Raw genomic sequence first — 13,349 nt, 5'->3', positions numbered from 1 at the left:
CATAAAGATTTCTCTCAGTTGTAATCCTTTTTTGTTGTAAAAACATGTTCGCATACGTATGATATCTAAATACTCTCATTTCGATATAAATAATAATTGATGCGTCAAATATTTATATTAGATACCTTGATAATAATCTTTCGTTTAGTAGTATTTGCACAAATTCTTGTCGAAGATTTGAGATATTCAATATTAATTGGTGGTCCTACTAAATATTAAATACTTAAAAGTAATCTGTTTAAATACTTTTATGGCTTTAGCAATCTTTACGTTTGTAAGAAATAAATCATAACTGTCGTACATATAATTTGATTTGCTTGAAACTTTACCTATATAATCTAGAGAGTCATCCCTCCATCCAATGTTAATAAGATTTCTATATATATATATAAGTGTCGTATAATATAATTATTATAATTAATAAAATATTTCATGGTAAGTGTTCAAATACTTTTATGAGTCACTGTAAGTAGTATTATTGTAATATTTTAAGTGATACCATTCGTGTAACATATATAAGCTTGTACTTAATTAAATACAAAATAACTCGATTTAATATCAAGAAACAATAAGTCGAGCGAAAACAATAGCCCGAAAATACGAACTTTCGCATTCCGTTAGAAAAAGGTGATGGCTAGTATTCGGAATGTCTAGTTCTTCTCGCTATCCGTCTCACGTTCGTGGCGAATCGTTTTATTTGTTCAAACTTCACAGAGAAAAATGTAGAAAAAGAAGAATAAATTCGATATCGACGATAGATCTAACGTAACTCTTTTTGAAATATTGAATGCACGTTCTTGATTGGAATCGTTTAAACCCGTTGAGAATTAGGAAACCCTAATTTAACACTTTAATTACTCTGTCAGTATCACAGACCATCTTCAAATGAACTATCCTTACTGGTTGTCTGATATTGACTGACCTAATTTTGACTGATGCATAAGATAATGTGAATAGGTTAACGTTTATGTTTCAAGGTTAATAACAGATTACATTCATCTAGTCTGTAAGCGTGACAAGTAAACAATGCAAGTCGTCGTCTGACAACAGTGCAAATCCTAAAATGATATGATTATTTTTTTCTTTTTCTGTTTTTTCTATTTTTTTTCGTAGCACACTTATTTGCGTTTGTATTATCTACGACATGCACATAATAGAATTCATTTGTTAACGTAAAAAAGATAAACCTGGTAAATGAAACGATATTGTTTTTCTTTATTTTAAATGCGTACGTAAAAATATCAAACGTATTTTTGTAAAAACGTGAAAAAGTTATTACTTGAAAAGTAACGTTTATTAATTTGAAATGATAATAATAATAATAATAATATAGTAATAATAAAATCCGAGTCCTTAAAATAATAGGTAGAATTTTTTATTGAAATTTGATATTTTATGCATATGATATTTATATCTAACAGATACAGTTTTTTCCATTCGGAATTATAAATTTTTCTCGCATGGAAATAGAATCATTTTCTTTTATTTTATTTTTTTTTTATTTTTACCTTTTACGTTCCTGTGTCCATTGTCCAGTATTTATTAAATATTGCAACGAATTATTAAAATATAAAAATAATGTAATAAAATTGCGCGTAACGCCGTTTTGGGCGAATTTATATGCTGGTCGCGAATAAAAAAAAATTAAATCTGCGAAAACGTTCGATCGTTCGTTCCAAATAAAATAACGTGCTATAAATTCTGTGCACAAAAAAGGAAAATATATATATACATATATAAAAACAATTTATGTCTTTTTCTTATTATTTACATCCATTTAAGGAATGAATTATCTTTCGGAACACGTTCCAATCGTCTATCAAACTTAAACCCTACCCAACTAGTGGCGAATGTAATCTTGGTTCCTTACTTCGTTCTTTCTAGTAGAAATCTCATTGCTATGTCTTACAAACGGTATGTTTGCAAACTTCTCGAAGGCTCCTTTTTCGATGGTCTTCACAATCATTCTTCTTTTTTTTTTTGTTTCAAGTGGCTACAAAAAGTTTGGGAAAAAGAAACGGGTTCTTTGCTTGTTGAATGATCACTCATAGATCCTAATCTTGCTTTGATTAAACAGATCGATTTTCTTCATTTTAATTAAATTTAAACTTGTATATATATATAATTAATCTTATTTTTATTATTCCGATAAAAAAGAAAGAAAAAAAAATTGCAATACAACTTATGATAATTTAATTTGTTTTTAAATTCTTTCTATATTTTGTATTAATTAAATATTTAATTATTCTTTAAATTCTGTATAATTATACTGATTGTAAGAAAATTTTGTTCAATGTCTATGATCTTCTTTTTACTTACGATAGGTAATTCAGAATACTCAATTATATTCTTTACGTATTGTTTGAAATGATTCAATGAGTTAACGAGGAATACAAAGAAAAGAAAAAAGTATGGAGATAGAACTGAAAGGACTCAAGGGTTCTCTAGGTCTCGACGGGAATGAACAAAGTAACTAGCATAGTCGTTAAATTTTATTACATTACTTTCCCTTACTATTCGCTATTATCCGTGGGTAATGTAATAATATACGTTGGCATAATTTGCAAATCGTATATCTGGGAAATGAGAAGGTCATAGAGCAACATCGAAGATAAGAAGACCCTTTTTCGTCAAATTATATTTTATACTTTATTCTTAATTAAAAAAGAGAAGAAAAAAATCATTAAACAAATTTATAAAATAAATTTTTCGATTGATAACTCCATAAAGAAAGAATAATTAAATCCAGCAGAAAATTGTCATTACCTCTACTGCCGTAATAAAAAGGAAATAATAAAAATAATAATAGTAATAATAATAATAATAATAAATATCATAATAAAATTGAAAATATATCCATTTTTACTTTTTGAAAATACAAATAAATGATTTTACTTTCGTTCCATATAATTATCATCGCGATGAATAATAAAAAAAGAAAACTTTATGTATCTTTTGAAACATTTAAAACAGAGTTGTCCGTGAAAGAGTAATTTGTGCATCGGTTATATTTTAAAGTACTGCAAAACTTTATATATACTAAAAGTGAACGGCGAAGTAAATAAATTTTTTCTGATATTAATTAGTTCTTCGTCGAGTAATAAAACTCGTTATTACAAAAGATGATATCAAGGAATATACAAGGAAGTAATATACAGTTTTAAATAAAGCACACAAGCGTAAAAAGAAAGTTCTTCTCCGTATAATTCGCCATTCATCACTCATCCAACGCCCTAGCATGTGCGAAAAACTTAAGAGTTTGAGACTTCTCTACCATCTCTCGTCTAAACCCGCGAATCCTCTCCTCCTCTCTTCTTCATCCATCCTGTTCTCCTGCAAATCATGTTGAATTTAAGGATTTTTTTTCTATATACGCGAGAAGATAAGTTCCCTCCAAAGTTTTCACAGGGAAATGAAATTCGAGATATGTTAGCGAAGCAAACGAGTTTATCCTTATAACGTATTAAAACGAAATTTAAAATCCATCTATTTCATTTTCCGTTGTTATTATAAATTAACACGCACACATTTTCGATTTTATCTAAATATTTTAATAAAGAGATATAGTTACGTATTAAATAATTCATTTAACGATAAGATAAATTAACAAATCACAATAATACCACAATCGATTACAAGTAAAATGTAAATGATGTGTAACAATTTAACCCTCTAGGTATGGGTCGATTTTTTTCTCGACTATAAAATAATATATGTTACACGTTAGATCAACAAATATCAATTTATAAATAGAGACAATGAATTGCATACTCTTTCAACAATTTTATTATAATGAATAAATATTGTAGCTTGGAAACAATTTCAAATCTTTATTTTGTGGACAAAAATGAAATGATTTAATAAAACATCCATATATTAATATATGAGTTGAAATTTACGCGAACCCATAAAGTTAATATATAATTAGAGTTAGCTTATATAATTAAAACAAAAAAAAAAACATACGAATCTCAATAGTCGATATTAATTGTAATTTGCAGACACAAAGTTGGAAAGTTTAATTATATTCAATTGAAGTTGATTTTTCATTTTAAAAGATATTCACGATCAGAGTGAAATTCATTTTACATGACATAATTACTTGCAATCGATAATGCTTGTCAGGTTTCGTGGTAGATGATCATATACCATACCATATATGCAAAGCCATTACCGTCGAAGTAATTAAAATTATGTGTGATTCGGCCGCAAATTATGTTGCCGGAATAAGCACCTCGTACAATATTATCGATCAGCCAGCTCGCGTTGCTCTCACGTCGTCGACGTTTCTCATCGCGAGAGATGGAATTTACGGATAAGATTAAAGTGTCGTTTCTAAATGTTCGCGGTTTAATTGATGACGAACCAACGGATTACTATAAATATCAAGACGTAATTAATGCGATAATATATTAGATAAGATCATCTCAAATCAAAATGTTGATCAGCTATCTTACGAAAATATAACATTTTATACTTTAATTACAATTTCTTTTTTTCTTTTTAATAAATAAATAAGAAAAATATTTTAACACATCGAACGTCGGCCTGCGTTATTGCAGAATTTTTTCTTTTTTTTTACAATATGTAAGCATACTTTAAACGTTGATATATTCTATTTGTCATTATTTATTTTTTGACAAAACGTAAAATAATATGTTGAGTAGAATCAGACTATCAATTACTCAAAAATTAATTTACAAGTCTTTATCTGTTTTTTTGTAAGACAAGCAACGTGAGCGTCGGCGTTCATTGTGTTAATATTGAATTAAAAATAAAATTATTAAATAAATATCAGAATTTTGTATATTCTATTAGTTTAATATAAATCGTAATTGTAAATCACTTGAATTTAATTTTTAGAAGAGCGAAATAAAGATATTTGAGATTCGATGCAATTAATCGAATTGAATATCAACAACAAACCTTGATAAATAACTATTTGATTTGGATGACCCTTTGTATCGATGAAACATATCGACGTCAGCAACTTTCGTTGTACAATATATTTATATTCAATAAAGCTTTTGGTTGCCTGTCCATTATGGTTTCTTATAAATATATAAAAACCCTTTTTCCTGAGATCTAAATTTTATTTGATAAAAGCTATAACTAATAAAACTTACTCAACAGTAATATAGCAAAGTATCGAATATTTATTCGATTATCAAATAAATAATTATAAAACGATTTATAATCAATAAAGCTTGTGGTTGCCTGTCCATTATGGTTTCTTATAAATATATAAAAAACCTTTTACATGACATCTAGATTTCATTTGAAAAAAAGTTATAACTAATAAAACTTACTTGAAAATAATATAACAAAGTATCGAATAATTTATTCGATTATCAGATTAATACTTACAAAACGATAACGAAAGAAATAAATACAAAATAATTCGTAAAGCTTGGTATTACGACACTCAATGAATAAATACGAACAAACACGAAAAAATAAATTTGTTCGTTCGAAGAAATAAATGGATACCTATATGTTTCGTTGATTCCTATAATATTGATAGTATTCCTACATACACATATATAGATTTAAATGCAATAAATGGTCGAGTCTAAGCAATCTATCCAGTTGGCCATGTTCAATTAGGTGGTATATAGGTCGGAATGTATCATTCGAGTTGCCGTTCGTTCGTTCGTTCGTTCATTCAGCCAGTTAAAACTTTATGAACGTTCGTTTTGATTATTCAACGAAGGACTCTTTACTTGGAATCCCTTCGACAGTTTATAGCGACGTTTCCTATGACGAAATTCAAACCCACAAAGTTTCGATAAATAACACGAATTTCGCTTGGTTATATTTCAAGTTCCTCGGAGAAACAAGTTACATCGTTTCGAGACACGTAACTCGATGCTCTATAAATCTCTTCTTCCTCTTTCTTTCCCTCTCTTTCTCTTTCTCTCTCTCTCTCTCTCTCTTTCTGTCTATCTGTCTCTGTCTCTCCTTCGTTTTCCCTATCTTTTTCTCCTTATCGCTCTTTTCTCAGGATAAAGAAGAAACGAACAGGAATGGGAGGAGGATTGCTTTAGAAATGATCTTTCTATTCGATATTGTCTTCTAGAAAATCATTGATCTAAAAGATCTAACACATCAAAGTTTATCTTATTTCAAATATTTATCTTGGCAACTTTATCTTAACAATAAGTTACCTTCAAAGTTCGAAATTATATTCAATGTATAGTTAAAATTATATGCACATTGATGGCAATTTAACTTGTAGATAAGTTTCTACTTATATCAAGATAGAAATACAAAATTACATATATATATGTATAGAATTTTAATTTTATACATTTGTAAAATAAAAAAAGTTCTTTTAAATAATTCAATATCGAATATTTCAGATAGATACTTTGGTTACTTTTACGAAGTTTTGAGAAAGATGATAAAAATTTTTAAATATTTTTCATTTTATGAATTAATCGTCAGTTTTCATTCAACCTATTGAGATCGCTATTTATTATTAACAATTAAAATTAAAATTTTCAGAAAATCGTAGTATTTTTGAATTCATATTTCGAGATAGAATAGATTAGAAAATTATAAATTATTTAATTCTGAAAGTAACTGAAAAGAAAATTCCCACGCCATTAGGAGAGTTGCCAAATTTCTTCGACAACGAATTTAGTTGAAATTTCCTAGATTAAACGAAAACACGAACATTATTTGTTCTAAACGATGTAATAATTAATAATTCAATTCATTCCTCGATAATAAAAAGAAGAGAACGTTTCACTCTAATTGTTAAACAAATTGGAAATCATATTTCTTTTAAAAAAGATTTATCCTGAACATTATATTTAATATTAATGATTAAAAAAAATAAAAACACTTTTGAATAAATTCTATTAAAAATGATTTTAATATTTTCAGAAATCAAGCAATGCACGAGTTCGCATCGGTGAGGAGGTGATGCCTCGAAATCAGGGATTTTCGGCCGTTTCGGCCACTCGGACGATCAACTTGAAAATTCGAACGATCCTAACGATTTTATCGATATTACGATTTACATTGGCACAAGAAAAAAAGACTTTCAATTACGACGATAACAAAAGTTACTTTATTGATAAGGGGAATGCCAGTTATATCGTAACAACTAGTTACGCAAATAACAAGATTGACTTATCCGATAAAAATATAGATCATTATTGGACAATCGAAGAACCTAGGGAAAGATATTTTTGGTTGAAAAAAAGGAAAAAGGAACAAAAGAAAGTATGGAAGAAGGATCAAAAGGAGGAGATTGTAGAAAACAAATCCGGATTAGCGAGTATTATTCCAATGAATGCATTTGATGGAGTGAAGGAAATAAAGTACCTTGAATCAAGAGGTTCGAAAAAGAGAAATAGAAGGAAAATCACAGGAAGAGAGAAGAGAAATAACGTGGAATCCTCTCGATCCGAGGAAGATCGGAATTCTAATAACTCGATGACCGAACAACGGACTTCAAGGAATCGGAAAAAGGAACCTAGATCGGAGGGTACGGAGTCCGAGAGGTTTGGGGTGAAAGGACCAAGATCCTCTCGGATTCTTCGCGGTATCTGGATAAAGCGAGAATCCATCCGCGAGAACTCTAACGTACTGCCTCCTTCTCGAAAGACATTCTTTTCTTTAAACGAACTCGACGAGTTCTTGCCTGAAAAGAAAAAAGAAAGACATTTTTATTTTTATCCGATGGATAGAAGAAGGAAATACAATTCGACCATTATTTACGGGCAAAACGAAATTCGTTTATTTTTCAAAGCGAACGATCAGAGGAAAATAAAACAAATTTTGGAAAAATCTTATGAAACCTGGAACAAGGATAAATTATACGAAAATGATGAAATTCAAAATTTAAAATATAAGAAAGAATCATTTGGATTTATAGAAAATCAAAATTTAATTAAATCGACTAATTCGTCTGAGAGTTTGTTAATGAAAGAACAAAAAGAACGGAAATTTTCTTTCAAGACGAACGACAAAACAAAATCAAATTCGAGGATTAGCGAGGAAAATAAATTTCGTATAATCGTAAGACCGAAAGAAGAATACGCAGATGAAATAGGAGAAAAGGAAACAAATTCTTTTCATGGAAATGACGAAGTAAGAGATCTGCGAAAGAATACGAAGAAAGGAAAGTATTTAAATGAAAATAACGTAAAAAGTTTGATTCGAGATCGCCGAAATGTCGATAAGTTTTCAAATGATGCAACTGTTCCTTATCCGACAAAAGAGACGATTAAGTTGAAAACGCGAGAAGTGGAGGAAGAAGAAGAAGTTTCCGTGATGTCATCTGATCGTGAAGAAGTCTCGAAAGATACGGTTGGTCTTTGGTACCAAGATAATTCCGACTTAGAAGAAGAAGAAAAAGAAAAAGGAAAAGTAATGGGAGATGCAATAGAAATTCGTTTGAGAAAGAAAACTGAGAACAAAGAAGTTGGAACAATACGAGGAGGAAAAGGAAGAAGAAATTTGAGTGAAGATAAGAATGAAAAAGAAATAAATGAAACAGCATATTTGGATTTAAATTCAGAAAAAGAAGAGGTGAACATTTCCAAAGAAAAACAAGATGAATCAAAAAGATGGGGGGACGGTGGGAGGAAAGTCATGGAAGAAGAAATTCGTTCGAGTAAAGAATTTTTCGAATTGACAGGACACTTTGATCTTACGGAAGGATCACGAAACTATTTGAAAGAGGAAGGTCAGGGTGGTGATACGTTTTCGCACGAGGAAGTGACAAATGTTACGGGCAAAGAAATGAGAAATGTAAGTTTAGATCTGAAAGAAAATGGGGAAGAAACGATTCTCCTTTCGCCTCCGATAAATTATTTGGAAAAAGAGGAGGAAACCGTAAAGATTGTTCCTCCGAGTATTAAGAAGAGGGATAGAGAGGATAAAGAAATAGAAGTAACATCTTCGGGAATCGTGAATGTTTCCAAGGATAACATGGTATCCTGGAATTCGAAGGAATATCGGAAATACGATACGAAGTCCGAATCGGATCGGCTAAATTCGAGTAGAAGGATGTCCATCCTCGAAAGCGGCGCACGAGTTCAGTCTTTCAAGGACTCTCAAAGAAACGTACGCGATCCTCTTGAAGATTTCGTTAGTCCAAGGTCGCTCGACTATCCTACTTCTCATTTTCCAAAGGATACGAAAGGAGGAGAACTAAAGAATGATCCAAGTAGCGATTGGAACAGACATGAGATGAAGAAAGTGAAGGAAGTGCTGGAGGAGCAGGAGGAGGGGAAGAGGGAGGAAAAAAGGCGTTACCACGAGGAGAAGATAAAAAGTAAAGATTCCCAAAGAAAACTCTGGTTAAAGGACGAAGAACAAATGGTAGAAGATACGACCATTTCGTTCAACGATCTTCCAAAATTGACGCCATTAACGTTACCAAATATTATCTCGAATGAAAGAAAAGAAACTATTGAAAGAACAAATTCTAAGGTAAGCGACTATAAAGAGGAAGTTAAGACAATGAAGTTTCCAATAATCGAAAATAAATTCACATCGAGTTTTCCATCTTCTTTAAAAGATATTTCGTATAAGATAAAAGAGGTCGAACAAGAAGCAACCACAAACGCGAAAGAACAGTACGAAATAATAGAAGAATCTATCGAATCAAATACATTATTTTTATTATCAAAAAAGAAACGTTCTAAATCAACTGAGGAGATCGAAAGTAGTACTGACCCGACGATAAATTTGTCAACAAACTTCACTAGGTCGGTAAGAAACCAACTCCCTGATTCAATCACAATAACCGAAGAAGAAAACTTTGAAACTTATTCCCCTCGAGGAAATTCTATGGGAACGACGGATATTTCCATGACGGAAAAATCAAAAAGGACGAGCGGAATTCCGAGTAGTTCGACCGATCGATCATTTTCTAGCACCGAGATTGAAGGGTTTACTTATTCTCTTGCTGACGTTTTAACCTCTCAGTGGATCGATAATAATTCTCGGAAGTTAACATTTCCTTCGACTACGATAGATACTTTTACAACTATATCGATTGATGAGAACAATACAACATCGGATAAAATAGTAGAAAATATGACGAGTGCAAGTTCAGAATGGACTACTGTTTCTTTGGAAAAGACAACGATAGCCAATGTTTCGGTGAACAAACAATCGATTAACGATGATCATAACTCAACGAATAAACCACCGTGGCCAGTGAAACATAGCGCAGTGGTTGAGGGTGACCTCGTTTTAGGAGGTTTAATGATGGTTCACGAAAGAGAGGATTCAGTGAAGTGTGGTCCTATTATGCCTCAGGGTGGTGTCCAAGCATTAGAAGCTATGCTCTACACTCTGGACACGCTCAATCAACGAGAGATCGTTCCAGGGGTCAAAATAGGAGCACATATACTCGATGACTGCGATAAGGACACCTATGGCCTAGAAATGGCGGTAGATTTTATCAAGGGTGAGTAGATTTATTGTATTAAGCATTATGTTTGTAACCCTTCTTTGATAAAACTAATTTATTTGACTATACTTGTATAGAATTGGAATTGGTTTTTGTTTACTATATCAATAAAATTATTACATTATTCCTATTCAATCTTTATAACGAAAAATGTTCATTTTTAATTTATTTTCGTTTATTTTTATTTTTCAAATTAAATGACTATACAATAACGTCGTATGCAAGAAATTCTATTATGTAGGAAATTTAAAAAACGTTCACCTGTGACCGCGCATTGTAGATTTAACCTTAATGATAATTAAAAAAAAAAAAAAAACCTGCGCTGAGAAAAAATAATAGTCCAACTTAATACGGGCACATTCATAAAACTGCAAGCGTGTATATACGTTCGCACACTAAAGGTTACTTGAATATAAGTTAGGTGAGTTTACCGGTACGTTTACTCGTGTTCGACTTTATACCACATTTTCTCCAACATACTTCGTTTAAATATTCTCGCACGACTTACATTCTCACCACATGGCTCGGTTGATCCTCGAAAGCTATCAACGTTAAACGCGAAAACGATGAACTTCTGACAGTTACGAAGGAAACACTGTCGAGCATCGTTGAAACCGAGAATCACGTTATGTTTCACGACTTAAGGGATCGAACTTTGCTTTGACAAATATGAGGTGTCTGAGGTATTTTCACGAAGATTTAAGAAAAATTTTATTATACAAAAGTCATTCCGGAAAGTGTTCGCGAATGGATGATACAAACCTAATGGAAGTGTATTCTATCCTGATTATGCATGCCAAGGGAATATTTTTCGTGAATGCGCATAAACTTTCTCACTCCCTCTCTCTCACACACACACACACACCCCCTCTGCACTTTCATCCAATTTATCTTTCTCCTTCATTCTTTTTCTACCACAGAAATCCCACGATTCGAGCATACAGAAGGTTGGAACGACGAGGATATATTACAATGTCGAGTTTTATGTTTGTGCTTTTATCAAAAGTATTTCAAGAAAATAAACGACTAGAATATCCTGATTTTTTTGAAAACTGATACTTTTTTAACTAAAAGACAAGATTTTGATGTCATGTTTGTCTATTTTACATTTACTTCGCACGTCAAAGATCTTCCAATTGAATTTGATGGTGTGTCTTCTTAAAAAAACGAAAAATTTTCATAAAAACTATATTCGGAAAAATAAAACATTATTGAATTTCGATACGTCGATAAGAACAATTTCTACTGCGCGTTGATAAGTTACCAGATGTCGGTAAGGTATTAAGTCATTTTCAAGCAGAGAATACAGAGGTATATAAAATTTCACCAGTTCCCTTTTTTATCTACCCAGATTCATCTTGGTTATTACCAGGACCATCAGTAGGCGATAGTAGGTACTTAACGCGATGACGATACAATACTATCAAAGAATACTGTATTCTTTGATAGTATATATAGTATTGTTATATTGTAAATAAATTAAAAATAATTATATTTAATTTTTAGTGTCTAAATATGTGTGTGCCTTCAGAAATGCGTTTTTTATACATATATATTTTAAAAAGTAGAAGAAAATCAAAACGAGTAGATGATAAATCCAACGATGGTCACCTATAACAAAAAGAAAACTATATTAATATGCAATCAAGTGATACAATGGCCTGACATATAAATCGTCCAGTTCGCAGAGATGCACTTTTCAACTGAATTTTTTAATTATTTTTATCAAATCTCTATTTAACATTGGAATGAAATTAAATTTAAACGCGTGATTTTACATTTACATAAAATATATAAAAATAAAGAAATAGGAAAAGTACAAATATTAAGTTACTACAAAAAATAATATCTATTAATTATTATGAAATACTTTTAAGCTGCATTATATAGAAAAGAAAAATTGCAAATTTAATAAAATACGATCAGAATGAAAAATTTTAAAGACGAGACAAGAAAAAAGAAATTACAGTAATATTTACCGAACGTTACTTAAGCTTGAAAATTTAATAATACGAAAATTTTAATATTTTTGACTCTAACTAACACATATGCATCTTTTTGACGATTTTGAGGGACACAAATTTGGTGTCCCAAGGAGATGGAATGGTCCATCATCTCCAATTACAACTACAAATTAATGACGAGCAAAACAGTAATATAATAAAATATGACTAGAGAGCTATTCTCGAAAAGTTCTAACTTGCTATTGAACCTTTGAAAATAAATCAATAGTCTAATAGTTGCCCACTTGATACCACAAATTTGTGGGGGCCTCTTCGGCATTAGCCTCTTCAGCATTTAGCCTCTTCGGCATTTAGCCTCTTCCTTCTTCATGCCCTAAACACTGCTGTGAGGCTTTTTTTAACATTTACTCGAATGCCTCAACAGATATTTAATCTAATCGATGAACCTATTATTAACACTTTGCATTTAAAAAATTAAATAATATCAAACAAAAGCAGAAACTTTGTAATACATCTTGTGGTCTTACTTTTTTACTCGACCACTTTTATCTTTAATCTTTATTCTACTTTGTATTTACTATACATATATAAAAAATGAAGTATTTTCAGTAGAAATTACTAAAGAGCAAAGCGTTAATATACTTAATATTAAGTAAGTATCCAACGTATTCAGTTATCTTCACTTTTTCGAAAAAAAAATTAATTTTTAAGAAAACGCAAAGACTTTTGAATCGTTCGATACTGATTTATATCTCGCGGTACAGAGTATCAGCAATATATGGAAAAAGTAAAAGAAATATTTAAATGATAAATGAATCTAAAGGTTGCTGAAACTTTGTATAATATCCGGAGAAGAAATTGTCCACTCCTGAGTTGAAATTACAATCGCGCGACTTCTCCGGTCTCTACCTACTTACAAATTAAATAAACATTCACACCTAAGTATG

At 30.7% G+C, this 13,349-nt stretch overlaps 1 protein-coding gene across 3 annotated transcripts in view; it reads left to right on the top strand.

Annotated features, from left to right (window-relative positions):
- The window catches only part of LOC106785430 (metabotropic glutamate receptor 2-like), a 160,770-nt gene that overhangs the window by 55,785 nt on the left and 91,636 nt on the right, over nt 1-13,349 (top strand). For all 3 annotated transcript variants that reach the window (XM_014745890.1, XM_014745889.1, XM_014745888.1), the window contains exon 3: nt 6,892-10,435. In XM_014745890.1, the coding sequence (XP_014601376.1) occupies nt 6,931-10,435 (3,505 nt within the window). In that variant the 5' untranslated portion in view covers nt 6,892-6,930. The remainder of the gene's footprint in view (nt 1-6,891; nt 10,436-13,349) is intronic.

Source organism: Polistes canadensis, unplaced genomic scaffold, assembly GCF_001313835.1.
Source record: "Polistes canadensis isolate GaletaPanama2010 unplaced genomic scaffold, ASM131383v1 scaffold_50, whole genome shotgun sequence".
Taxonomy (NCBI): Eukaryota; Metazoa; Arthropoda; class Insecta; order Hymenoptera; family Vespidae; genus Polistes; species Polistes canadensis.
Note: the sequence above shows the minus strand (reverse complement) of the source record. Positions and strands in the feature narration are given on the sequence as shown.